This window comes from Polyodon spathula, chromosome 17, assembly GCF_017654505.1.
Source record: "Polyodon spathula isolate WHYD16114869_AA chromosome 17, ASM1765450v1, whole genome shotgun sequence".
Lineage (NCBI taxonomy): Eukaryota > Metazoa > Chordata > Actinopteri > Acipenseriformes > Polyodontidae > Polyodon > Polyodon spathula.
In genome coordinates, this window is record NC_054550.1 from 32,705,290 (window position 1) to 32,733,047 (window position 27,758).

The window sequence follows — 27,758 nt, forward strand, 5'->3', positions numbered from 1 at the left end:
CTATGCCCACTCTTAACTCACTATTGACAGCATCTTGTTTTCCTGTGTCTCACTCACATCCATCTGGGTTCCACTGTTAGATGGGTAAACTTCCTCTCCAGTGTGTCTTTTGACAGTGAGGGGCCAAAGTGAAAGCGACTCAAGGGACTCTTGCTTGGGTTAACTGAGAGATTCTCACGGTCATTACAATGTAAAGGAGAACCGGAACTGTACCTTATGAGTTGGAGACCAGCCGTTAAATATACCTCCACTATTTGTTTCTAAATGCAAGTCCCCCTCTTTAGAAATATTGGGCAGCCGGCTCTTCAGACCAACAGACTTAAATGTAGAGTGCTTTGGAGTGTGTTATGTGGTATTGGAGCATGCATTGGAGACTGTTCAACATCGCAACACACTCATTGCGCACTTGAAAATGACATGAAGGACCACTGAGAATGCCAGAAATATTCTGGCTATTGTATTTTCTAGACTGAACTTCTGAAGAAAAAACAAAGCTGTTAGTGGCTCATATGTTACATGAGAGAGAACCCAACAACTTCAAAGGGTGCAATGGAGTTTTACTGATTTTTAACTGATGATAACACATTTTCTATTTTATTCTGGTCAAAAATATGTTTAATCATTTCAAAACTCCTTTTATTAGCTGCTGTTCTCAACCCAATTTTTCAATTAAACAGAAATAAATGCATTGTTCTTGGTCTCCAGCTATTTCGAACTGCTTTGTAGACGTACAATGCATTATTGGTTGTATCCCTGACCAAATCTTCAAGGGAGAAGGTTACCATAACGGATAGAAAGTCGAGGCTTGAGCACAAGCTCTGTCTCCCATGTCATTAACTTAACAAACAGAGCAGACTCTGAAAGCCGAGGAAGAGGGAAGTTGATAAGCCAACAGTCGTTTTTGTGCTATAGTACTTACTTTTGGAGTCTATTTATACGTAAGGTAAAGAGCAGAATAGCTTTTCTATAGAGGTATAGGGTTCTGTTTAATTGCATTTGTAAAAGCATAGAATGAGACTTTCAGTGCAGATAAACCAGTTAGTTTACCATTTCCTGTATGTGGGTTTGATGGTAATAGATGTTACTTTATCTGAAGTGCAATTATTGAAGTATCAGATGACACAGGTGAGTCTGTAGCACAGGTGAGCAGTACCCAAGGTCAACATTGAGGAGACATTGTACAGTTAGGAGTAATTTAGTGTTCAAAGGGTATTGCTGTTACCACTGAATGTTCTTTTTTCAATTTTAAATTAGGAATTCCTTATTTGATCTGGAATCAAACTAAATCTTTTCTGTTTTAATTGATCTCAATGTTTAATAAGTTAAGTTTAATAGTGATTCCAGAACAAAATAGATAGTTTGGTCATTATCACTTTGCCTTTTAAATGTCTCAATAAAGATAACGATATTGATTGCAAAGCTGGCCAGACAGCCACTCAAGACTGTTCTGTGAAGTGCAGGATAGTCCGAGCATAGCCTTTATTTACCCTCTTAAGGAACGTGTTACACTCACAAGTTGCAGAGTCTAGACCAAAGTAGTACTCTGTTTACTACTAGTCTTAAACATAGCTTCTGCCAAGATGCCTTGGGTTCAAAGGGCTTTGGTTTTGTAAGTCTGTTCCTCTGCCTGGTGTTTTGGAAAGGGACGTTTCCTATAGAATTGTGTACTGTCATTTAAATTAATCTGTGGTATAATTTATATTGTGTTTGGATTTTGCTTCAAACAGAAGAGTGTTTCTCAGTGAGACTGGATTTTAATTTGCAGCTGGTGCCCCTGCGCCTTAAAGCCACCAAAATCTCAACAATACTATTCACAGCGATTGCAAGAGAAACATTTAATAAATGCCCAAGTCAAATGTGTTCTTGTTCTCTTCTATAATCCATCCGATCAAAGTTTGAATCATTATGGTTTTTGTTTTTCGTTCCAGCTTATCCAGTAATTGCAAATGGCTTGGTTGAATGTCCAAAGGGCTACAAGAGGATGAACCAAACTCACTGTCAAGGTAAATTATGGGTATTCAGTTTACAGCTTTGCTTTTTTCAGCCATGGCACTGTCTGTATAAATCCACGTCCTGTATATGGACTGTCCGGTAAGATTTAAGCATATTGTTTTGCCATACACACTGTTTATATTTTCATGATTTATGAAGGAATGTTTCTTGCTGAAGGAATTCCCATATGGGGTATGAATACGTGTCTGTTATTTTAATGCATTTATTACAAACCTGATTGCGCTACCTTTGCACATATAGAGGGACGTTTCCACGCAAACTTAAGTGTTATATTTATCCATGCATTAATAGAAGCCAACGGGGACATTAGATTTCAAATATTTATACTTCCCATTAAGACAGAAGTGGAGACGGCAAGGCTACAGAGAGGGTAGGCATCTGTAAAGTTGAAGGAATCCTGGCATGTGGAATTTTATGTACTTCATAGTTACTAGAATTTACTTATTGTAGGCAATTATTTATTTAAATGCCTGACAAATCAAGTAGTGTTTCATGCATTTCTTCTCGGATGTCATACCATGCGTGTATCCTGTGCTTTTGAGCATGGTTTTTGTAGTAAAGATGTAGTTCCTAACCTAAACAAATTCAGTGTATTCCTCATTGTTTATTTATTTAGATTCAGTTCGTCTTTAGCTGCCAAACTCACTAACAAGAACTCTCTAATGAAAGTTTACATTCCTCAAACGTTTCCAACTGGTGCATATTGCCATACTAGTAAGTTCATTGTTATTACAATACTTTTTTTTTTGGTTTATAGTGCATTAGATTCCTATGTAAAAGGTACATAATTGAGAACATTTTACTCAGAACTTCAGCTTTGATGAGTGTAGGAGCTATATAATTTTCAAATTGCAGCTAGCACCAGATGCAAACCAGATTGTGGATCTTGAAAATCTTTCCACTGATCTCGCTTGACTGAGTCCATATCTATTGTGTTGCAGTACTTGATTAGACGACTGGTTTATCTCACTGCTAACTCATCAGAACCGCACAGGGGAATGTCTGTCAGAAGGCATATAAATTGTGACAGATCGTTTAAAGCCTTAATCCTTTTTGGGCCACTTAAGTAGTTTTATTAAAGCCACTTCTAACTGATGGGGTTGCTAACGCCAAGCTTGTTTCAAGTGGTAAGTTGCTTTTCATTTAGGACCCTTTTATATAATTGAATGTGAAACACAATTTTACCGTTGCTGTTTTCCACCATAAATCTGTTGACAGGGACTTTTCGAATGAGCGCTGATTTCAAAGAGCTATCAGGGTTTGTCAACAAGCTTAGTCATTTACCTGGCTTTGATGCTGCATGCTGCTGCTGATCACTGCAAGATGTGCCGCTGAACTCCACAAACCCTGTCCAGTTCCTCAGAAACATTCCCTAAATTATTTTGAATCCCTTCCTCAGAAAGACTGCCAAACCCTCAAATGGATTTTTCTCTAAGTCTCTCACTGTTATCAAACAGAATGCTTCGGTGCCAAAGTATGAATTGAATTATCAGTCCACTACTGAAACGTCTTCTGTCATTTCTTCATATGGATAGCTAGCATATGAATTAAACTTTTCTCTCTATCTCAACTTTAATTAATCATTCTGGGAGATCTGCAAAGATAAGATGTTGAAATAAATACAGACTGACATAAAATGCATCTGGATTTCACAATTTCACAACACAGGTTGCCTGGATGTTCTGTTAAGCCTTTTGCTCACTAACAGAATATGCAGTTGCTTTTTATTTTATTTTATTGGTCCTGTCATGTCTACTTATAATACAGATAAGAGGAAACGTAATTCAGTCATAAGGAGATACCATCTTTAGCTTATAAAGTAATACACTAGATGCTGAGTTGTTGCTTGGTTAATATACGTGATTTCAAAGTGATTAGTCACTGGTCTGTTGAACCGAATCTTCTTGTTAGTGAATTATAGAAGACAAGCTGCCAAAATTATTGCATTATGTATCTAGAACACTGCACAGTGCTTCTCTAAAGCAATGAAAGGTCATGAGACTGTTAGTAACTGAGCTGAGAGAAGTCAATTTTTTCTGATGAATTGCTCTTTGTGAGTCTTTTCAATGGGGAAGTCATACATTGCAAATCAACAAACTGCTGCATTTCATCTGTGTATGGGCTATGTACGTTTATACTGGTTATTTGATTTGGGACTCACTGTAGCTTGGAAGTGGGTATTTTAAAGGTGGAATTAACCATTCGACTTGCAATGAAGTGAGACTGATCTTATTAGTGGAAGTTGTATGTTTTAGTTTAAACAATGCACATTCTGTAAAATCCAGTGAATGCTTTGTGTTAAATATATGATATGGAAACTAGATATTCTATTAATTCTTCAGTAGCAGTGGTGAAAAAAAAGAGTAGAAGAAATTGTTTATATGTGTATTAAAATTATATTTAATATCTTTTATTAATGGCAATAAACTGTTTACGGTGAGAAAATCTTAAAAATGTTGAAGTGTGTTTATATATATATATATATATATATATATATATATATATATTTAAAATAAAAAATTTGCCAAACCTATCATTTAATTGAAACTGAGCAATCCAGCTCAGGCACAGTGAGATTTGTATTGAAGTCCAAGTACCTTGGAATGAAAGTGTTTATGCTGAAGCTCAGTGCGAATTCTTTTCTTTAGCTAGCCAGCCGTGTGACCTGTCATGTCGTTTGACTTGCCGGCATTGTTCATAAACTGCAGTGGATTCAATCCTAGTTTGGTTATTTGTTGTTTAATTCTGGAAACAAAAGGCAACAGATCGATAGATCACTTTGTCTGATGAATATGTCTAAATGGTGGAGTTATGTGGAGGGAAAGCCATTCCCTTTAATTCTCATTTCTTATTTTTATTTTATTTTACATGCTAAATGTGTGGTGAGTTTTAATCAATCTAACTGATTGTGATTGAACTGCATTATTTATATAGAGTTGGTAGTGACATACTCAAATATTACCTTATATTTAAGTACACTTTGAAGTTACAAGGTCAAAAAAACTAAAACAATGTGTTTTGTGTGCAAGTTAGATTATGCTGTGCTAAACCCAAACCATTTAAGGCAAGTTAAATAACCATCTTTTTAATGAGCTTTTCTGGATCTACTTTACCTTGGTATGCTATTACACTGTGTAGCATTACAATTCAACCATCATTTGAATGACAACTTTAAAACAGAGGCCTTTGTGTGCGTGTGAAATGCAATTTCAGGAAGCAAAATTGTCTGGGATTAGACCAAGAAATGTCACATTTGCCTCTGTGTCATGGTATGGGTCAATCAGACTGTGCTTTGTTGGAGCTCTTTAGTTATAAAACAATCGAAGGTCCCCCATTTGTTTATGGTGAGCAATGCAGACAAAGAGCAGTGCTGTCCTTGCACAAGTCAATTGAGTAAATATTGGAAAAGACCCCTTTCCACACTGTCAACAAATCTCTGAAATATACTGGCTGCTGTATTCGATGAATTATAATAATAATCCTTTTGACCTTTGTCACAACCAAGCCTCTTGTTGTGTTCATTGCTTTTTTACGACTGTAAGCTTGTCTGTTCATGGCTCAGCTCTGCCACTCTGCAATACCAGCAGGCATTTTTAATGAATGCAGTCTTTGTTACTGTAGTACTCATGTAGGTAGAAGGTGGAATGGACTGTGTGCCCTCAGGTGAGACGTGTGTAAAGATCTCTTTTGATCTCATAGCACACAGATTCTATTTGCTGACACTGATGTATTCTTCAACACCCATTACAGGGGTCTGTCTGTCTCCCCCCCCCCAACACATACACTCGCTAGCTCTGCAGCCCTTCCAATGTGTGACCTCAAATTAACATCCACTTGCATTCTGAAGCTTGTTTTTGGCAGTGTGCTGTCAAAGTAAATATTGCTTTAAATGCACAGGATTTATTTATCTTACAAAACAAAAACTAATGGCAGGAAAAATGCATTCCACCACTTTAAAAAAAAAGTTTGAACTTGTTTAAGGGAATTAATTTAATCAGCTGGTTGAATTAGATGGCTAGATTATATTTCAGTTTATGTGTATAATGTAGTGGAGATGTCACCTTATTTAATTTGGCTCCTCTGTCCTCTTACAATATTAAGATAAGGTGTAGAGTGATGAGTGTGTCTCTAATGCTCAGCAGGTATAGTTAATGGGATACAGGCATCAGATGTCATCAGAATAGGTTATGACTGCAGTTAGTAAAAGTGTGCCTATTTGATGATCACTAGTAATATCTAGTATTACGATCCCAGAAAGATAAGTGGTTAATTTTAAGTGGCATCTGAATGAGGAAGAACTCTAACCTATATTTACAGGGGTGCAAATCGTTTTGAAAATTTATGAAGTACCAGGGCTAGAATCTAGCACCAAATTTGCACTCTCAATTTATGAGTAAATAATATGAGCTTATGATTTCAGATATCAACGAATGTCTCATGCCTGGAATCTGCAAGAACGCGGAGTGTCTGAACTCCCGAGGCAGCTACAGATGTACCTGCAAACCTGGATACATGCTCGACACATCCCGTAGCCACTGCATCTGTAAGTGCGTAATGCTCTGAGCAATAAAAAAAAAAAAAAAAAAAAAAAAAAACAACCTCCAGTTCCCTGTGACTGGATTTACTTAGAGCAGCGTGCTGCCTCCATCCCATGCGGCCGCATGCGGTTTTGATAACTGCAGCCGTTCTTTCAAAGCCTGTCAAAGTGCAAGACTGAAACTCTGGTACGGTGGAGCTGGGGTGGCAAGAAAGATGAGAATCAGACAGTCATGTCTCTGTGGTGCTGCTCGGAATGGAGAAGGGATTGTTAACAGCGCGTTGAAATATTGATTACTGCTCAGGTTATTAATAAGCATCATTATTGTCTTCAATGGTCCTCTGAGTATTTTAAATACATTAAAAAACAATATAAATTCTGTCAGTTTTGCTTTTAAACATTGATACCATTTAAAATGGTTTAGCTGATAATAATCCAACAGTACTGAACCAACTTTTATATTTGTTACTTTCATAATTTGCAAAATATGGCAAAAACATTCTGTATCAACTGGTGTCACAATTAGCAGAGATCCATCAGCCCTAAAATCACCATAATTAGGATAATCTGCCAAAGTTTCAGATGGTGTTGTCAGGTGATTCTGAGGGAGCACAGATACAGTATGTCAGCTAGCCCACAGATAACACATGCAGTCCTGACACATGCAAACAGCAGTATGTACTGTAGTGTTTTGTTTCCTGTTCTAGCGGACAAGGCTGTGTCCATGGAGCGGGAAATGTGCTTCCGTTCGCTCTCTGGAGGCTCCTGCTCCCTGCCTCTCACCCAGCACATCACCAGACAGATCTGCTGCTGCAGCCGAGTTGGCAAAGCGTGGGGCAAGGACTGCGAGAGGTGCCCGCTGCCTGACACAGGTACTGCAAACCTACTCCGCACACATTATTATAAAGACATTTAAAAAAAGTTCACGTTTTTAACCTGTGACCCAAAAGGCAGCATCTGGGAAAGTGATGAAACACAAGACCCAGTAGACACCCAGTTCAGACTGCATTGCCAAATAATATCCACCCTCCAATAGTATTAGCATTAGCATTTTAACTTGGTGATAAAACATCTATGCAGTGTAATATGCTATTAGCTCCTCCCAGCCCACCCAGCATTGCCTGGACTGAATCATGCTCCTACCAGGCAAATAATTGGAATCCATAACTGCTTTAGCAACACTGAGCCACAGACGGATCATCTAATAGATATAATCAAGCTAGAAGCGTCCTCGACTCTTTAGTCATTACATAAGTCATTTAATATTGCTCTGATCCTAGCAAGAGTTTAGAAACAGGAACACATATTGTTTTCGTAATACTTAAAAGAATCTGCCATTTAAATCCTTCATATGACATCTGTAAGGGTGGTTTTTGTAAAAAGTCAGAACATGTATTGTGCACAGTGTACGTTTTTTCCCCCAAATATAGGAACATATAATCCTGTTGAGGTCAGCTTGTGAAAATGAATGCCATTTTCTTTGTTCTTGGAAGTATTTTTTTTCTTTGTTTTGTTTATTATACTGGGAGAAAATGCAGCTTTACCACCTTTGAGGTGTTGATTACAGTCAGATTAAGCAGGAGATTTTAACTCACACTGTGGGTGTTCTTAAACAGCATATAAATGTGTCATTTGATCAAACAGAAACCTAGCAATGCTGTCAGCTTCAGTTAAAATAAACTTTTAATATAATATTCGGTTTCTTTTACCCTGGGCATCTTAAAGGTTTGTTTTACAGGGTTAGCAATTCTCTTCTTTTCCCTGAAGTAAAATTTAAACCAAAAATTGTGCTCGTCAGCTTCCGTTCTTGTGTTCTTGCCCAACGGTAGGTTTGGGGATTATTTTAAAAAGTTATTTGTTTACCCTGGCTATCTGCCACTTGCAAACAAAAAATAATCTTTGTACTTTGGAAGAATGGATACGGTTGACAAATAAAGCTGATGTTTTGACAGACGGAACTAATTTTATTAAGCAGAATAACACCCTTCTTTCAGCGATTACTTCTGGAAAATATGCATAATAATAATAACATTAATAATAATAATAATAAAACAACATCCTGCTTTTGTTTCTTAAGTTGAGTGACATTAGCAGTGATAACTTTCATACCAGGAGAAATTCAGATTTAGTATTTGAAAGTTTTAAAAATACATATATGTTAAAATGTTGAATAAACTATCAAACATTTAATAAAATGGGGATATATGGTTATTGTTAGCATTTGATATTCAACTGCTGTATTGAAAGGCTATCTTGAAAATATTATTCTTTTAATAATTATTTTGTTGTTATTTTATAGCACTTGCCTTTTTAATTCAGCACAGCAAATCAGACTCGTAGTCCAACCTGGACTGTTTTAAACTACTGTGCAACGATCCTCAGTGTTGTCCCGATAAGATCCCTCTTCTAGGATTACTGCATGATTGAAGGTGGTTTTTCCTCCATGGTCATCCTGTTTGAAACAGTGGTCCAGTTTGCCCTTCCACTAGCGGACAGGACCGAGACTCATCAAGAACTAGTTCAGTAGATCAGGACCATCCCCCACAACACAGACATTTTGAGTAATTTCATATTCTATTAATAATTTCCTCAAACCCGTTTGGTTTGAGCGTCCACCACCTGGCCTGCTGGAGGAGGCAGGAGACCCCCATAACAGAGAGTGCCAAGTAGGTAGCTACAAAGGTAGAGCTGGGGGAGGCGGAGAGATGCTAATGAGTCAGACAAAGTAGAAGGGTAGGTCTATTTATATAGCTCTGATAGGCCAGAATTGGATGATGTATTGTATGTAGGGGGGCAGTCCTTCCTCCTGAACCTTAGATTATAAACCAGACCCCACATAACAAAATAAATAAAACATGGTTTTAATCCCTATGTTTTCTTTCCTGATTTGTACAGATCATTTTAAAGAGATCTGCCCCGCTGGTCATGGCTACACATACTCCAGGTCAGATATTCAGATCTTGATGAGGCAGGCAAAGGAGGAGGAGTTAACCATGGGCTCCGATACTCGCCAGCACCACCACCGTACCCATGACAACGGCCATGAGACACCCAGGGTACCCAAAAAGGAGCAAGGAGGTGAAAGAAAGTTTTGTTTTAAAACATACTGTGTGCCCATAGGCTTGGGTCATCATTTTACCCTTTCCATAAACTTCCATGACACCCCCCAAATCAGCACTGCTGTTAAGGAAATCTGTTTTGAATTGGAGAATATATTCTGTTTAATGAGGAAGGGAAGAGTCACTTTTTAAACACAGCCAAAACGTAGATTATATGTTCTTGAATACTGAAGTGTTAAAGTATCTAGCAGAAGAGAAATGGCAAGACTGACTAAAACAAGAATTATGTCACACTACTGAAATCTGAGCTGTTTATATCTGATATGCAGTTAAACGGTAACTTTTTTCTATAGCCTTCCACTTAAAAAAAATAATATTCTTAATATCTGCTTAAATTTTTTTAATTTATTTTCTGTTTTTTTTTTGTTTTTTTTTTAACAGGGATTGGGCAAGCCAAAATAGTAAGTTTCTTTAAAAGTGATTTTTTTAAATCAAATGAGTGGAGATTAAATTAATATCTCTAATATCTTTTAATGGATTTCTTTCTTTCTCATGTTTTGTAGCCTCCTGTTGTAACTGAAGCCACTCTGAAATACCCAGGTAAGTGATGTAGTTAACTGCACACAGCCAATGGCAGTGCAGGGAACACCAGTCACTGCAGGTATTTAAAATGTCTTACATTTTATTTTATTTGATTTTGAACAATATAAAAAAGACTGGGGTTATATTCACTAACCATTAGCACAAGAGGAAATTGGTTACAGTCCTATCCATTTTTGGCTAGTAAAACCAAAAGCATGGCCTAATTGCAAATATACATCTTGAATAAATATTAGCTAAATTAGCAAGTCTATTAGAACCATGGAAAAAAATTGATTAACTCCGTAGAGAATTAAAAAATGAGGGATGTCCACAATTTTAGATTTGCTTAATATTGCCAACAAGAATTCTATTTGAGGTTTTCCAAGAAGAAAACAAAAACTGTGGGTTACCAAGCTTTTTTAGGACACCCCTCAAATAACCAAACTTTTGCACAAGTAGAAGACGACAAACTTCATTTAAAGACATCCATCTTTCTAACTTTTTTTGCATTGTTTGCATATTCCAGTGGTGAAGACAACCCCAGATTCTCCCGTCCACCTGGACCCTGAGCCTGCCTCCCGGGACACGGCCCCCATCAACGTAGCGACCCAGGTCACAGGTGAGCAACACACATGCTTCAATAGACTCTCTGACAACACAGCACAGACACTTTTTGGAAAACTAAAAAGAATCACAATAATAAATCAATAAGGTAAAACAGTGTACTGATTCTCAAGCATAGTCAAATTCCAAGCAACTAACGGTCCACAACAGGTAATAACATCGATCTCTGTTTGGATCAATTGAATAGACCCCACTGTTGCAACATCCTGATTTTTCCTAAGGTTCTATCCCAAGGTATTTTGTATGGTGGGTCAATAATGAACCATAATATAGAATTTCCATTCTGAGCTCTTACGTGGCTCTGCCTGATTCAGCTCTTTCATGTATGTTACATTGTTTCTTTTTTTTTTATGTTTTATAAAATCTCTATTTTGACTAAGATTTGATTCAATAGGGAAAATATACTAGTGTTCACTGTCTGACTTAATAACACGTTGGTGTCTGCTCTGCACGGAGTAAGTATACAATGTCTACTAATGACTTTAATGATAATGTCTGAGAAGCACATTAAGAATACACATGCATTTAGTCTATGTGGGCAAGTACATCTAGTGTCAAATTTCAATGATTTGGGTTGTTTTGGCATTGGCCTGAACCTGAAAGTGTCCTGTTTGTTCTTGTTGACCATTGAGCATCATAAACTAACAGCATGGACTTTAGTCTTGTAATACAGTGGGTTTCTCCTCCTCCTTTTTCCTTAAAATTTATAATAAATATAATATATAATCTATATATATATATAATATATATATATATATATATATATATATATATATATATATATATATATATGGGTTTCTCAGCTCCTCCCAGTGCTGGATCTTGTTAGCTTACCTATCCATTTGCATCCTTAATTACTTGCTACCTACGAACGTAATTCATTACGTCTACCCAGAGCTGTATGTCAGTGAGGGTGGCTAGAACAGAGGACAGCTGAGCCACTTTTGCCTCTTGGGTACAAGAGGGATCAATAGGAGAAGAGAGGTGCCGTGCCAATTGAACACTGGCTGCCTGTCCCTGCAGTGCAGGCCTGCTGGTCTTTGGCTTTAATGGCTACATTCCACCAGTCCAAAACAGAAAGAGGTTAAGGCCTTTTGAAGAAGAAAGTCTCCCAAAATAAAATTTAAAAAATATATATTTTATCAGTTTAAAGCTGCCTGTTTTACAGATAGCTACCACCTGTAACAATATTGAGCAGCAGTAAACATCTCAATCTCCCGGAAGAAGGAAAACAGCCACCCCAATGTGTGTGTTTTAGTTCACAGTGTTTTTGAACAATACATGTTATTAGGCCATGGATATAAATTCAAGTAAAGTAATCTCCCATGGTTTGGCAGACCGTGTCATGCTGGAAGAACCAGTGGAAGCCTGTAATCCAACAACATGATCCCTTTTAATGCGCACAGAGCAGACCCAGCAGGGCAGAAGTAACCCTGTTACCCTCAGCAGAGGAACTTTCCAAGAAGATTCAAGTGCCGTCCCAGGGTTCTCAAAACAAGCCAGGGGAACAAAAATAAGACAGAAAGCCCAACATTAAAAAGCTGAGTTAATTTGCTTCCAAATAACCAAGTAATCCTGAAAGTGTGGCTATATTTTTATGCTGTATCTGTATACTTGGTCATCTGCCAAGATTGTGTTGCAATATGAAATTGGATAGATACATTGTAAATCCATTTTGGTCCCCATCCTAACAATACAAAAACATACCTAGATGATATTACACAACTGCTTTATTAATTCATTGTTGAATAGTGTTGTGTGGTCTTAAATATAAACTACTAGATGTAGAAGCATCTCTTGTAAAAGTTTAACTCAGTATTTTTGCAGTTTCCCCATGGGTTATACTATGCATTTACTGTAGTTTATCCTGGTTTGCCATGCTCATGGTATGAACAGGAGGATGTCCTTTTATTATACCAAATGAAATGCCATCAACAATAATTAAAATAAATAAATAAATAAATAATTATATATAACAAAGAAGATAATTGACATCCCATTTCAATTCTTTTGTCTGACTCCAGAAATCGACCGGTGTTCAGCTACACCCACTGTCTGTGGTCCAGGTGCCTGTATCAGTGTGCAGGGTGGATACACCTGCTACTGTAACCCTGGCTATGAGCTCAATACACTGCAGACCCGCTGCGTGGGTAAGATGGCCTTTTTAAAATGTTTGCTTTTTCTATTTTCATTTTGTATGGGGCAAATTACAAAATCTATTTTGATACCATACAGGTAAGTTGTTTTTGTCTTCATGAAAAACAAATGTACGGTATTTACTAATCTATGAGGTCTGTTCAGTCATTAATGGTAATTTCAGTCCCCAGAGGCACAGCTGCTACCCTCTACATCTGCTACTGTTGTTTCTTTTGTCTGATAATTCCAAGCTAGCGTGTTCGCTTGTGGCTTGCAGATGTCAATGAGTGTGAGAAGGACCCCTGCGAAGGAAAGGGACGCTGTGTGAACAACGCTGGGTCCTTTAGCTGCTATTGTCACCCTGGATACAGCCTGGTCATTACACAGAACAAGAAGACATGCCAAGGTGAGCACAGGTTTAGCCTGCTTTACACTTGTTTTATGTAACATTTGTGCTGGCTGCCTGAGATGCTGAGCACCACACTGTCCTAGAATTGTATTAGTTATGATATATTCAGTACAGCAATGAAGTCCTAAAAGCCACAGGAAAAACAAGAATGAATCTACAAATCTGCTTTTCGTTTGATTAGAGCAATCAGCACTTATTTGCCAGTAATAGCTCAATGATATGTTCTCCTCGTTTTTTAAAGCAATTTGGAGTAATTCCTGTTTGTGTTTGCAGCCGAGTGTTCTATAATGTGATTTATTTCAGTTTGTTCCCATCTTGCCATGCTTCATTTACATTTTTGCATACTTGCAGTAGGCAACATGCATACTTTGTGGAAGAGAGAAATATTTGGAATGGAAAGACTTGCTTTTCAGAAAAGGTCATTTTCTACATCACATGATGAGTTCTCAAACACTGCGCTGATTTCTTTAAGATGGGGTAGGTGTGAGACCTTGCGTGCTCACTGGGCTGGTTCAGTATTGCTATCAAGAACCAGGAAAGTTCTGCTCGGGTCCTCTCTTGATTTATTTTGAATAAACCAGAAGACGGACTGGATTTTATTGCTCTGGAAGGTGGAGGTTTAGGTTTTGTGTCTCTAACATTCCCATATAGTTTTCATTAAATCGCTCTAGATATTAATGAATGTGACTTGCCCAATATTTGTCCCGGAAGCAGTTGCATCAACACGGCAGGTTCTTTCAGTTGTGACTGAAAACAGCTATATGAAATCAAGGAGGGGGCCGTGTGAAGGCAAAAGAGCGCATTGGTAACCAAGTTACACCATATACTGCAAACCTAGAAGATCCATTTGAAATCATCCACTAGTGTGAGGTGCTTTTGCGCTATGTTGTTAAATGATATGATCATCCCCTAGTGTACAGGGTATGAGAATACCTGCTGATCTTGCTGCTATTGTAGTTAAAGTACATCTCTCTTTGAAAGAGCCCCTTCCTGGTCTCCTCTCTCCACTGAAGAGACAGCTCCAGATGAATCAACCACCACAGGCTTTGAGTGCCTATAATCCTTGACATTGCTCATGTATGAGATGGTTACACTGTTGTTTGAAAAGAAGTTGGAAGTGCTCCAAGCACAGCAGGGTGCAAGGGAGGGCTGTGCTGCTAGAGAAGCAAGGCTGTGCTGCTAGAGAAGCAAGGCTGTGCTGCTAGAGAAGCAAGGATGTGCTTCTAGAGAAGCAAGGATGTGCTTCTAGAGAAGCAAGGCTGTGCTGCTACAGAAGCAAGGCTGTGCTGCTACAGAAGCAAGGCTGTGCTGCTACAAAAGCCGTCCTTCAAATGAGATTCAAGTGTGGGAGCTGTTAAAGACCCAACACATACTGTCAAAGAAGATTTAACAAAACAAACAGCACCCTGCAGCAGGCTGGTTTTGTGATCAGTGGCATGGTAAGAGTTAAGTCGCTGTGTCAATAAAAAAGTTGGTATTTATTGCCCACAAATATCCCGACGTGCAGCCGTTTACAGAAAACCCATTGTTTTCGTTCTTTGTGCCTTGTGCCAATGAAAAAATAAAAATTTGGAAAGCACACTAACAAGGGAAACGCAGTTAATCTAATATTATTTCAATGAACGCTTGTTGTAATGGAATTTCCCCTCAATTCCCAGACGTCGACGAATGCCGAAACCCCAACGCCTGTCCCAGTGGAAGATGTGTTAACACCCCAGGCTCCTTCCAGTGTGTGAGCTGTGGGACTGGGTACAAGGCTGTGAACGGGAGATGTATAGGTAAGAGCGGGCAGGTGCAAGCCTATATAATCAGGCAGTTTTCATTTTTTTTCCGCTTGGCAGGAGAAAGGGAAACACAGACAGCTTTTTGGCAGATCTGCACATTACAGCAGTATGGCACTACAGTGAGCTCCATCCATATGAGATGTAGCTGACCTTTGACAGACTCAAGAGTCCAGCTACATCGGGTACATTTTCAGAAATTTAGATGAGGGTTACACTAATATAAGTAGACATAGATATATTACTGACTATTAAAAAAAACTAATGTGTACAGACTCCTCCAAATGCTTGCATGCTACAAAGGAAGTGAAACACAGTAATCACCATGACAACACTTAGAAAATGTATCCCTTAATGCGAGAATTTTCATGCACTGGTATTCAAGTATAATCTGTTCAGGGATACCTGTGTTACACTGTTGGCTATTTTTTGCTTTAAGATGTTGGCTTGTGATCTAACAGAAAAACACAAAGATGAAACATATCAAATTAGAGAAAAAATGACGGAATCCGATTCTCTCATTGGGCAAAAAGACCATGATTGACAATAAAAATGCTTGTTTTAGGAAATACAGTAGACAAAAAGAAAAACGCTGTAGGGCCTACAGTTTACTGCTGAAAGTTAGTGTGGGCTTTTTATGCTTGGCAATGTGATAAGTTCTTCTCAGCAACAGCAGAAGAATGTTTTTAACAAGGATCCTCATTCAAAAGATGGGGACCTTTACGTGCTGACCTTCCGTCTGCCTGTTTGTGTGTCTAATATATACTCCGGTCTCCTGCAGACGTTTAAGATAGCATTGGTATATCATCCAGTAACCCTAAAATTGTATAATCCTGTAATCTGTTACATTACTCACTCTTGAGATGGTCGCTGGTTGGAATCGCATCAAAATCGTGTTGCTTTTTTTCAATTATTATTTCTAAGCCCTTCCATTATTAAAAAGAAATCCATGGCTAAAATGTTTTTATAGTTCCTGCCAGCTCCGCACCCATCGCCACCTCCATATGAAACTCAGATTGTTTAAACAAGTTATGTTGTTATTTCTAACCTTTTTATCTTTTATTACTGTAAATATTTTTTGCAGTACTTAGAGTCTGGGGGAGTCCAAATATTTTCATTTGGCCGTGGTTTAAACAAGCGCCCTATTATTGTTGGATGTCTTGAAACTTTTCTTCGCAGTCTTTGTAAGGGCTGCGATTTGTATTTCTCTTCAACAGTAATACCCCAGAGTTTGAGAAAAGCACACATGCAAACCAAAGAAGGAGAAGCAACGGCTTTTCCCTCCACCATAGCCAGCAGCTGTGTGCCTTTTTAATGGTGAGCTGTGAGCAGATACTGTACTGCGCCTCTCACAGGAACATGCTTATCAGTTCAGTCATGGACTGAAAAAGGGAAAACTTATTGATGTGTAGCTAGTTGTGCAACAGCACCACTCAAGAATAACAAATCTGAATCTGAGACTGGGAATGGTCAAGTCAGTTGCACCATAGAAGCTATCTGATGTGACGAATGTGTTTTCTGGGGGAAAAAAGGCTTTTTTTTCAATGAAACTGTTTGAAGTTTAGGTACGTGAATAACTGACATTTTGACATTTAAAGTGTTGTTTTTTCTTTCTTCATTGTGATCTAGGTGTGAGGTCTCTTTCATCGCAGCACTGTGTTTTTCCATTAATCATGATGTTTATTCCTTGTTCTTGCGTTATGCCGTAACCAATAGTAAGAGTCTATGAAATAGCCCCAAACATTAATAGACATAACTAACGGGCTGGCTTTTCTCTTAGCCAGTCATAAAAAGAAAAAAACAGAAAGAGAAAGAACTAATATTACCTTTTATAAAAAGGTGGGCTTTGACCTTTCAACATTAAGCAATAAAAAAAGCATGAACCCCTAGGGCACTGGATCACATTAGTGTTTCTGCAGATGGTTCAGGAAAGCATCTTGAACGGTTGCCCATGTCAAAGTGATGTAATTTTAGTACAAAATCATTATTCTTAATTTTAAATCATAACTACCTGTCTGGTGAATGCTTAATCTCATAAAACACAATTATACCCCTGTGCTGCTGGATTCAGTCAAAGATTTTAACTTTTTTATATGCTGTTGCAGATGGCTTGTTATGCAGTTAGTGTGCTGGCAATAACAATGCCACATTCCACATAGACTTGCTCCCTTGCCTAGATGTAGAATGAAAAGAGAGTTTCTGGAAGAAGCTGATGGTTTCAACAATGCATCAGTCCTGTTCTAATCATAGTGTGGCTTGACTGAATCTTTGTAGATACAAAAAGCTGCTTAACAACAGGTGTCTTTCTAAGTTGCCACAGTATTTGATGCTTTTAAGGAAACTAAGTCAGGTAGAGCAAATGTTCGTCTCGTGCCTTCATCTGTACTGATTTAATGGGGCTTTATGGGCCATCAGATATTATACTCTGGGGTCTAATTCTTCATCGTGATGTGTGCTATTTGTCTTGAAGACAAATGGTTCATCTGACATCTACATATCTTGGTTTCTTGTCTTAACTCAGTATTTAGAGCTGAATGTTTAAAGTTAGGAATTGAGTTTTGTCTGATGGTTTTCATGGTTCCGTCTGTGCTTTATTCCTCTCCCAGATGAAGATGAATGCCATGTCACTGGAGTCTGTGCAAATGGAAGGTGTATCAATCTGGAGGGCTCCTATAGATGTAGCTGCAGCCAGGGATATGAAGCATCTTTGGACAGCAAAAGCTGCAAAGGTAGTATTTTTAGGAGGCTCTTACTGCTGCTTACATATGTTTTCTTCTTCTATTTTTGTTAATGGTTTTATGCAACACAACGCACCATTTCATGGGCAGGTTGAATGAAATTCACAGACACTCCATAATCAAGATAACATGTATAATCATTCTTAGAACTGAATCTTACGTCTATTGTGCATTGCATTTAATGCATTGCTGTTGTAGCAGTTATCATATGTAATACACACTTTATCAGCTTTTTATTTATTTTCTCTTGTGCTTTAGATATCAATGAGTGTGCCACACACAATGTATGCCCTAATGGACTGTGCATCAACACTGAAGGTTCCTACACATGTTCTGACTGTAGATCTGGTTACAGGATATCTTCAGATGGGCAGAGATGTGAAGGTAACATTTCACCAATATTGTGATATATCACTGCAAGTGTAATAAAAAAAGTAGCCAAGATGGAGAACAATGTAAGCAGTATATTAGAAGTAAGGAGGGTTTGTGTATATTTAGGCTGTCTTTTTTTGGCATTACCCAGATATAAATGAGTGTGGCTCAACGAATGTGTGTCCAAATGGAGTCTGCACGAATACTGAGGGCTCTTTCACCTGCTCCAAGTGCAGGAATGGGTACAGACTTTCTGAGGACAAGCAGAGATGTGAAGGTAGGTCGCCTTTTATATTTACTGCTAGATCCTAGTCTGGGACTATGTACATCAGCATTATTGTCAAAAGGACACCAAGTAGCACTATTTAGAATTCCCATTGCTTAGATGAAATGAGCCCACATACCCGGGTATCAGAGGTCCACGCTGCCTTGAGGCCCTTTTGAAAGCAAGAACGCTGTCACATTATGCCATACGGGTAGGTTATCCTAGTGTGAATACATGTATCAGGTTTTCAAGTCACCAGGTACCAGGGCTCAGATTGTTTGGTTCCCCCACTGTGCTGGTTTGTTAACAGCCTTGCTACACCATGGCGCAACAAGGTCTTGCGATTTGTTGCACAGAATACTGCTCAAGGGGGATTAGTTAGACATTCCAATAGACTGAAGAAAAATGCTAAAAATTCCAGTAAAGGGATTTGCGTGTTTGATAAGAAAGCAAACATGCACATGAACTAAGATTTTAACCCTGTGTTATTTTCGGTTTGTTGCGTGTATTGAGTAAACTCCTCCATGTCAAAGAAGGTCCCTGCCGCAGGTCACATTGTTTTTCTGTGCCATGTTTCAGACATCAATGAGTGTGCGTCGCCCAGCGTGTGCCCCAGTGGATTGTGTGCCAACTTGGAAGGTTCCTACTCCTGCACTGCTTGTCCTTCCGGGTACAGGGTATCTGCAGACAGGCAGAACTGCGAAGGTACACTCCCTGTGTTTAATCATACCTTATATTAAAATGTCATTAATTTACCCATTTCACTATTAAACCCAATTTTGAACTGGTGTGTTTGGAGCTTCTTTTCAATCTATTATTATTATTATTATTATTATTATTATTATTATTATTATTATTATTATTATAATTATTATTGTTATTATTATTATTAATCTTGCATTTCTTTACTATTCTGCGTGCTATAGATATCAATGAATGCTTATCCCCTAATGCGTGCCCCTCTGGAATCTGCATCAACACTGAAGGTTCTTTCTCCTGCACTAACTGCAGAGCTGGGTACAGGATAGCTGCAGATGGGCGTAGATGTGAAGGTAACCTACTGAACCCAGATCAGTCTCCTAAGAACAATTGCAACTGCATATCATGCAACATGCATGACTGATGTGTTATTTCCCTCCATATTTTCAGATGTTGATGAGTGTGCTTTGCCTGACGTGTGCCCTAATGGGGTCTGTCGGAATAATGAGGGGTCGTACTCCTGTACGATCTGTGGGACTGGGTACAGGATAGCTGCAGACAGGAGTAGCTGTGAAGGTCAGCTAACAGTGTGTAATAAGCATCGTCCATGGAACTCAGTCAGACCTCAGATGTGTCATTTTAGTAGTTTCAACGTTTCACCTAGTATGTTTTTATTTTGTGTCTTTCTTTGTTTTTTTCCAGACATTGATGAGTGTGCATTGCCAGATGTTTGTCCCAATGGGCTTTGCAGGAATAATGAAGGATCCTTTTCTTGCACAAACTGTAGACCTGGTTTCAAGGTATCTGCAAATGGATATTCATGTGAAGGTAGGAGCAAACCCACAGAGTTATAGTTAGGTAAAATCAATTACAAATGGATCTGAGGATTAATACATATATCCTGGTCCCTGATTATCAGTGAGGTTTCAATGTTCCTACTGTTTTTGTTTTTTTCAGATATCGATGAGTGTGCTTTGCCAGAAGTGTGTCACAATGGGCACTGTGTGAACAATGAAGGTTCATACTCCTGCACAACCTGTGGGACTGGGTACAAGATCTCTGCTGATGGCTTCAGCTGTGAAGGTAATCTCTTTAATCCCACAAATGAACCAATGCAATCCCAATGAGTCTGACATTACCACCTTCCCTTGCACTGTTCTTTCTATCCTCTCTGTGTGTCCATGTTCTGTTCAGTTTCATATGTTCTGGTTCTGTGGCCATGTTTATAGTTCAGACAGACTCCCTCTCTTGGTGCTGAAGTTGGATTTGTCCCACGAAGAGCGCAGGCTAGTGCAGAAGTGAGGAAGCAAATTGATTGCTTCCGGGCAATATTAGTGACACATCCACAAAGACCATCAGAACTTGCCATCGAGCAAAACTAATGGAAACTATGCAGAAGACAAGCAAAAAAAAAATCACTACTGTAAAGTAATTGCCCTTTCATAATCCACCAGATAAACAGTGGAATTATCCATCATATTCCTAGCAGCTGCACGATTTATAGCACTATTATAGTTTGTCTTTGTAAGCCAGCAAAAGGGGTCATAATAATGTAATGAATGACACCCCTGTTTAGTTTTGTTTTGTAATTTTTTTATTTTTATTTTTTAAGAAAGACCAATGATCCTGTCTGCCACCAGGCTGCCTTAGAATCCTTTGTGAAATCTTGGGTTGAGTCAGTCTAATCCTTCGAAACCAGCTGTCAAAAGTACCAGCCTCTGCACCATAGCCAGAGACAATTAATTTGACTTTTCTTGGAAGGACATGAGTCAGTCTGCACACACAAACAGAGGCTTGTCTAAGCATCACCCAGGCTCAGAAAACACATCAATTTTTGCAACGTATAATTATGATCTCCCAAACCCAGCTAGTGACTTGGAACTCAAGTCCCAGTTTATTTTCCACACAAGGGACATTCGGAAAAACAATAAAACAAAATGCCATTTCAGTGGCTTACATCTCAGGAATGCAAATATGAATTTCCATTTTGTCGTCCACCACGTCCCACAGCTACAATATGTAGCCAATATGTGTGTTTCTGTACACAGATGTTAACGAGTGCTCATCTCCAGAGATCTGTCCCAGCAGAGTCTGCGCAAACACTGTGGGGTCCTTCTCCTGCATGGCCTGTGATAGTGGCTACACAGTGTCTGATGACAGAAGCAAGTGTGAAGGTAATGTGCTTCTGTACCGACTCCATCTTCCATGGATTTCACGTTTGGAAGAGTCAGTGGCTACTGTATGTGTTATAAAGCTTTATACTTTTTTTTTCTTTTATCCAGTGCGTAGTGCATACTGTGTAAACAGCCTGTACACTACCCTGCCAAATAATTAAGAAGGCACGTGTAACGATGCATTCAATCAACAAGTAACTCTAAACACATGTTCCTTGTCCTGGGTAGTTGGTGTTTCGGTAGTCTGTCGGCTCAGATGATTGCTCAAGCTAGTGCTTGGTGTTTGGTGGCCCTACATTTGAAGTTTTCTGCTGTCTTTTAGATATAAATGAATGCGAGGATATCAGCCGCAGCTGTTTGGGTGGAGAATGCACAAACACTCCCGGATCCTTCATCTGCGCTTGTCACCAAGGCTTCGAGCTCATCGGAGGAACCGTTTGCATTGGTATGCAGGGTGATGAGACCAATCTGTACAAACAGACAGTATTGTTGCTGGTTACTGGCAAATCCTTTTGTTAATTCTGTGCACTGGTTTTGGTTCATGCACAATGTCCAACCTCTTTGATTCTAGATGTAAACGAGTGCCTGACTTTGGATATCTGTGGCTCCAATGGCGAGTGTATGAATAGCGAGGGCTCCTATTTCTGTGTCTGCTCTGCAGGATACACCACCACAGCTCATGAAATTGGCTGTCAAGGTGAGTCTCCAGGGATCGGATGGAAGAGCTTTGAGGACTTTAAATGTCTGCAGTCTGGCTTTATAATTTAGATTAACCCAAACCCTAACCTAAACCCCTAACCCTAACCCTAAGGTTCTTGTACCTGCTCTGTAGCGCACATATACAGAAACTGGAGAATTGCAGGTTATTAGGATATTAGGTGCTGGTAGTACTAATAGCAGGTGTATGGCAGAGAGGGAGTTGCTACTTCTAAAATAATACAATATCAAGATGTATTTATTTAAGCATGTTTGCACTGTACATGCAGTGCATATGCACAGTGTTTCTTCCAATGAGCCTCTGTGTTGCCATGGTAAGGTGGGGAAGTGAAGTTCATGCTTATATTATTCTTTCTGCATGAGAAAGCCATGGCTTGGGGCAGATCAATAGCGTTGGCAATGACTGGTCATCAGGGAGCTTGTGGAAGAGAAAGGCCAGCTAGAAGATTTTTCACTGGATAAACAATAAAATCACAATAATGTGCTTGAAACCCTATTCTAGAAATAACTATGTGGCTCTTGGCAGCGTAGCCTGTGCTGGTTGGACAATGCAGCACGCGGTAACCATTAAGGGAATGGCTGATGAAAGTGACATTTCCAAGTAATCCGCTAAATCAAGACTGTAATGACTTTGTTTTGTGGACTTTGCACATTGAGGAAATTGAGTTTTAAAAAAAAAAAAAAAAAGCAGTTGCCGGAACAAGGCAACTCATGTTATATCTCTCCTGAAGATCCAATACTAGGTCGGCCACTGCACCGTTTCTATAAGCAACACATTTTTAGATGGAGATTCTCCCATAAAAGTGCAAAAAAAAACTAAAGCACACACTATTGCCTGTTAGAGGGGACTTGCTTACGACCTACCAACAATGAAAAGCCAGCTTTCAGTTGTCATCCTCTAATAACTGGTTAACAAGTGAATACCAGTGGAGTACTGTAACTGTGACATGAAGAAGCAGACTAACAGTTAATGTTTACAGACCTTTACATATAGCAGGTATGCATTTACAAGTTTTTCTACACCGTGTCCTGTTCCAGGTGCTAAGTTACCCCTGGAGGGCACTGCTTGGCTACATTTTAAACACTGATTATTTTGTTCTCCCCGGGGGATTGGTGCCTAAAGTATGAGGTAACATCTAGGACTTCACATTACTGTATGTACCAAATGTTGGCTCCTTGCCACTGGAAATATTAGAATTTAATTATCCTATAACTCAACAGATTGGTATATTTTCGTTCCGTCTGCTTCGCGTGCAACATTCACCGGTATGGTGTGGACCCAATAACAAAAATGAAAAGGGCTTTGCTTGCGGTCGACTGCTAGAAAGCAAGGCACAGACTTTGCAACTTGTTTTGTGTGATTTAATGAAATAAGGAGGCAAGTTAAACAGGTGTTGGTGAAGTCAGTGCAGTTCAGGGTCATGTCATGATCCTACAAGCGAGCTGGATTTTCACTGACCTGAGTTGCTGATAGTAAAAACAAAGCAGATGGCGCCTTAATGACAGGGTTGATGCATAACTGTGCAGTTCTGAAATGTAGCGAGGCCTTTCTCCACATTCCACTGTTGCTGTTGAGTCAGTCCTGTCTCTTTCTCTTATTCTACTTGCCATTCTTCTATTTACTTCTTCTATCACCATCTATTTAATGTTTGCACCACTCTCAAATACAGGTCATGAGCGTGCCGCGCTGATCGCTGGTTTACCTGATTAGTATCAGAAATTCATTCCAGTTTTGTTTACACAGTGCTTCCCAGAATAACTTATCTATACACGGGATCTGTGCCTAATTTATTCAACAGTACATTGTTTGCTGTTGTTTTTTCTTTCTGGTTTCCAAGTTACACCCTGGATAGACAGATTAAGAAGTACACCTATTTCCAATTTCCTGATTACGTTTGCAGCTATTGGATAATAAGGAAAGAAAAACAAAGATACACTGAGATAATAATAATAATAATAATAATAATAATAATAATAATAATAATAATAATAATAAATAGAAACAGATTGACAATCATTCATATTCAAAAAGCTTAAGAAAACTATTTGACAATTCTTTCTACCTTCCAGTTTAGGCCAGAAATAAAATAACTGAAAAAAAGTTAAGAAATACTAAAAGAAACGAAAATCCAAGTCTTTCTCAATTCTCTCAGTGTTGAAATGAGTTTAGATTAATGTGCCTATATCACTCCACCCCTAGGGTACCCATCAACCAGTGAAATATATATGTGAATATAAATGAATTTCCATGAAGACATTGAGAAAGATTTGTAGTCATTGAATGGATCACTATTGAGTGTCAGAACAGTTATGGGTGGTGGAAGTCAAAGTTCTCTGCAGCTGATTCCTGTTGGAGATCCCATCAATGGTCAGAACCTGCTTTAGTCCATTGATTATTGGCTGCAGAATGTTTTGCTGGTTAATATACACATAGGTTATGGTGCTCATCACTGATAGCCTTTTGCCCCTTCTTGGTAATGAATTGGTCTTCTTCTGTTTGCCTGAAGCAAACAGACGCACTGTGTGTTCTCATTACTATCAGAAGACAAAGCCATTCTTTTGAAGTTCACACAACTGTTAAACGAGAGTCTTGAGCATGAAGAGCTTTCCTGGGAAGGTTTTTACTGTCTTTGTAGATGACCCCAGAATGGATTCTGTAAGACAAGCTTCAATTATGTTGAAGTACTTCAGTGACGATATGGGCTCATGAATGATGGAAGTTTTCCTTGCACTGTCTTTTCAGATGTTGATGAGTGCAGAGAGGGGAGTGTGTGTTCCAGAGGGCAGTGTTTGAACTCTGATGGGTCCTATCAGTGCCTCTGTGAAGCCGGATTTGAATATTCGCAGGAAACCAGAGACTGCGAAGGTGGGAACAAGCAATTATTTTTCTACAAAATAAATGAAAAAAAGCAATCCGATCATTTATAAAACCTTTACATTTAAATCCTGTAACCTTTTTTGATACAAAGAAGAATGACCAGTGTGCTTTGCATTAGTGTGTCAGTCTGCTACAATTGTGTGCCACGGGATCAAGCCACAACAAGAAGGGTCTCTAAGTGATAATAGTTCTGTACAAAATCTAAATTTAGAATTATTGAGCTTCTGGAAGAGATAAAATAAAAATAGGTTTAAGTGTTTCTCTTTACTATTCGGCAGGGAAAGCCAGCAAAAATACTTAAATGAATCCAAAAGACAACATCAATGACCCTGTCCTTCCTTCCTTGTTTCTTTTTAGAAGTTATTCAATTTCTTTAAAAATACTTTCCTTGGAACAGACTGTGTGTTTTGAAATGGAAGAGATGGGCCATCAAGTGTTGTTAATTGCTCTCCTCAGATAAGGACGAGTGTAAAGAGTATGGAAGCAGTGTCTGTGGCAGCTGGCACTGTGAGAACACACTGGGTTCATACCACTGCTTCAAGGGCTGCCAGCCTGGGTTCAGCACTGGACCAGATGGAGAGTGTGGTGAGTGTTGGGATTACAGACTGCTTAGCCTTGTCTTTCTGCATTCAGCTGTCTCATTTTGTAATCCATCGTGGGTTTTTAAAAAGTAAAATATTAACAAATGACAAATTATACCCACATCAAAATACACTGAACTGAAACCTGGGGTTCGGATAAAAGGGAATCTGTACAGTATCCATTCCCGAAAGACGTAGTTTTCTGAGACGAGGGCAACCTTGGTGCTTTAGGGACATTCCCTGAACCTGGTAAAAGAAGCATATCGTAGTGTGCCAGTAAACACATTTAGGGGATTTTTCAAGACCCACCTTGGATTTATGCCTGACCACTGGTTGGGTCCAGTGCCAGTGCTTCCATCTCTTAACGTGGTACCGTTTGATCTGTGCATGCGCATGTTCGTTCAGATTAGAGTTTATATTTTAGATAGATAATATAATTACAACATTCACTCATCATGCAGTGCCAAAAAAAAAAAAAAAAACCCACATATTATTCTAGAGCGACCATAGGTATAAAATGTAAATAAATAAACCCCCACCATCAAAAAGACTTGAATGCTTGAGTGAATAGGATGCCTGCCTTTTCCCAGTGGAACAAAATATTACTGACAGCAGCAAAGCCGAGACATGCTGTCAAGGTGTAATGAAAGAAAACACCAGTTTGTCTTCATCCAAGAATGACAATACTTGCCTCCTATTAACAAAAACAGGTGTGAATATTGGCACACACACACACTCACACAAAAAACAACTTGATGGATAGAATTTTAGTACAATGCCTTTCAGAGTAAACACACATAATTGCTTTGCCCTTGCTGTGCTGAAAACAATGTCTTCATATTTACAATTTTATGTATGTTTTTCTCCGGACGGATTGAGACAGCCCTTAAACGTGTCCCGGGATGAATTTTACTGGCTGTGGTTCACCTGTCTGTTTAAACTCCTACCCTGTATTGGGCGTCATAGAAAAATGCAACATATAGAGAATCTTGGTCTGCTTCCGAGAGCAAGTTGTTTTAGAAAAGCAGTCCGACCCTTTTTTCAGCTGCTTTCTCTTGAAATAACGTGCCTTTTTAAAAATAAACAGGGTGTGTACAAGGCTTCAAAATGTCCATGCAGGAATTATGGAATGATTAACTGATGTAAAGTATGACTTTACAAAACAGTAAATAAACTAAAGCATGGAAACAGAGATCTAACTACTAGCAGAGAATAGCAATGGGGACAGACTTGTTGATTCATTTAAAATACCACTTCAGGCGTTTCTAATTTAAGTTGGTTGATTTGATCATGCAATTCAACTTGATCCAAAATCACACGGCCACGGTTTGCATTGTAAGGGAGCCAGATCCAATCTTCAATACTGTAGTGGGTTTTTTTTTGTGGGTTTTTGGTTTGGACAGTGTGGTATCATTTTATTTCCTCTTTACAAATCCAGTAGCTACAGGGGACAGCTGTTTACGGTTGCATATCGGGGGGTCAAAACAAAGTGGATGCTGTTCTTGAATCCTCTTACTCACTGTATGACCTAAAGCTAGTCATTTTGCCTCCTTGCGCATTTGGTTCCAATGAAATGTGGATTTTGACACAAGCGGATCTGAGTAGGGCTATACCTGGTGAGCAATCTTGAAGAGTCGTTCTTTCTTACAGTTTGGGTTAGAGTTTAGGGTTAGGGTTAACTCTAACCCTAAACCCTTGCGCTTTATAGTTAACAACACATAGTTAAACTTCTGCCAGGGTTTATTATGTTATACTGTAAATATAGCAGTCACGTCCACTTTGAGTCCTCTGATTGTATAACAGATAGGCCGACCCCTGCATTCCACTCTATTTACAGGTCTAGTTTCCCACCCTGCTAGATACTAGCTGGTAGTTCTGTAAGATGAATACAGTAAAGGCTAAAATAGAAGATACAGTGCATACAAATTCATAGGGTTTCTTTCCCACCAGCAGCACAAGGACGTCGGCTGGTTTGCCAAGAGTACTCAGCATATCGTCACAATGCGCATGCCCAACGATTTCACTTAACTTGAGGGAAAGTGCATATTGTACAAGTGCACACCACAAGGGCTATGTTTGTTTAAAAAAAGTTGATGAGAGGTCTTGGACACTGATACAGACTTCACCTTGAAACAATTACCAAATAGTTTTATGGTTTCATTAGCACGGTTGTTTATCTTATGATTCAGCGTT

The 27,758-nt window shown here is 38.9% G+C and overlaps 1 protein-coding gene across 3 annotated transcripts in view; it reads left to right on the forward strand.

Annotated features, from left to right (window-relative positions):
- LOC121330332 (latent-transforming growth factor beta-binding protein 2-like) overlaps positions 1 to 27,758 on the forward strand; it is a 93,938-nt gene that overhangs the window by 56,364 nt on the left and 9,816 nt on the right. For 2 of the 3 annotated variants that reach the window (XM_041276780.1, XM_041276782.1), the window contains exons 9-31: positions 1,929 to 2,003; positions 6,434 to 6,556; positions 7,258 to 7,422; positions 9,446 to 9,628; positions 10,051 to 10,070; positions 10,173 to 10,209; positions 10,718 to 10,810; positions 12,840 to 12,965; positions 13,229 to 13,357; positions 15,019 to 15,138; positions 17,748 to 17,870; positions 18,138 to 18,263; positions 18,403 to 18,528; positions 19,096 to 19,221; positions 19,443 to 19,568; positions 19,666 to 19,791; positions 19,918 to 20,043; positions 20,173 to 20,298; positions 21,264 to 21,389; positions 21,712 to 21,834; positions 21,961 to 22,086; positions 24,850 to 24,972; positions 25,441 to 25,569. In XM_041276780.1, the coding sequence (XP_041132714.1) occupies positions 1,929 to 2,003; positions 6,434 to 6,556; positions 7,258 to 7,422; positions 9,446 to 9,628; positions 10,051 to 10,070; positions 10,173 to 10,209; positions 10,718 to 10,810; positions 12,840 to 12,965; positions 13,229 to 13,357; positions 15,019 to 15,138; positions 17,748 to 17,870; positions 18,138 to 18,263; positions 18,403 to 18,528; positions 19,096 to 19,221; positions 19,443 to 19,568; positions 19,666 to 19,791; positions 19,918 to 20,043; positions 20,173 to 20,298; positions 21,264 to 21,389; positions 21,712 to 21,834; positions 21,961 to 22,086; positions 24,850 to 24,972; positions 25,441 to 25,569 (2,703 nt within the window). The remainder of the gene's footprint in view (positions 1 to 1,928; positions 2,004 to 6,433; positions 6,557 to 7,257; positions 7,423 to 9,445; positions 9,629 to 10,050; positions 10,071 to 10,172; positions 10,210 to 10,717; positions 10,811 to 12,839; positions 12,966 to 13,228; positions 13,358 to 15,018; positions 15,139 to 17,747; positions 17,871 to 18,137; positions 18,264 to 18,402; positions 18,529 to 19,095; positions 19,222 to 19,442; positions 19,569 to 19,665; positions 19,792 to 19,917; positions 20,044 to 20,172; positions 20,299 to 21,263; positions 21,390 to 21,711; positions 21,835 to 21,960; positions 22,087 to 24,849; positions 24,973 to 25,440; positions 25,570 to 27,758) is intronic. The other variant, XM_041276783.1, reaches the window with a different exon arrangement.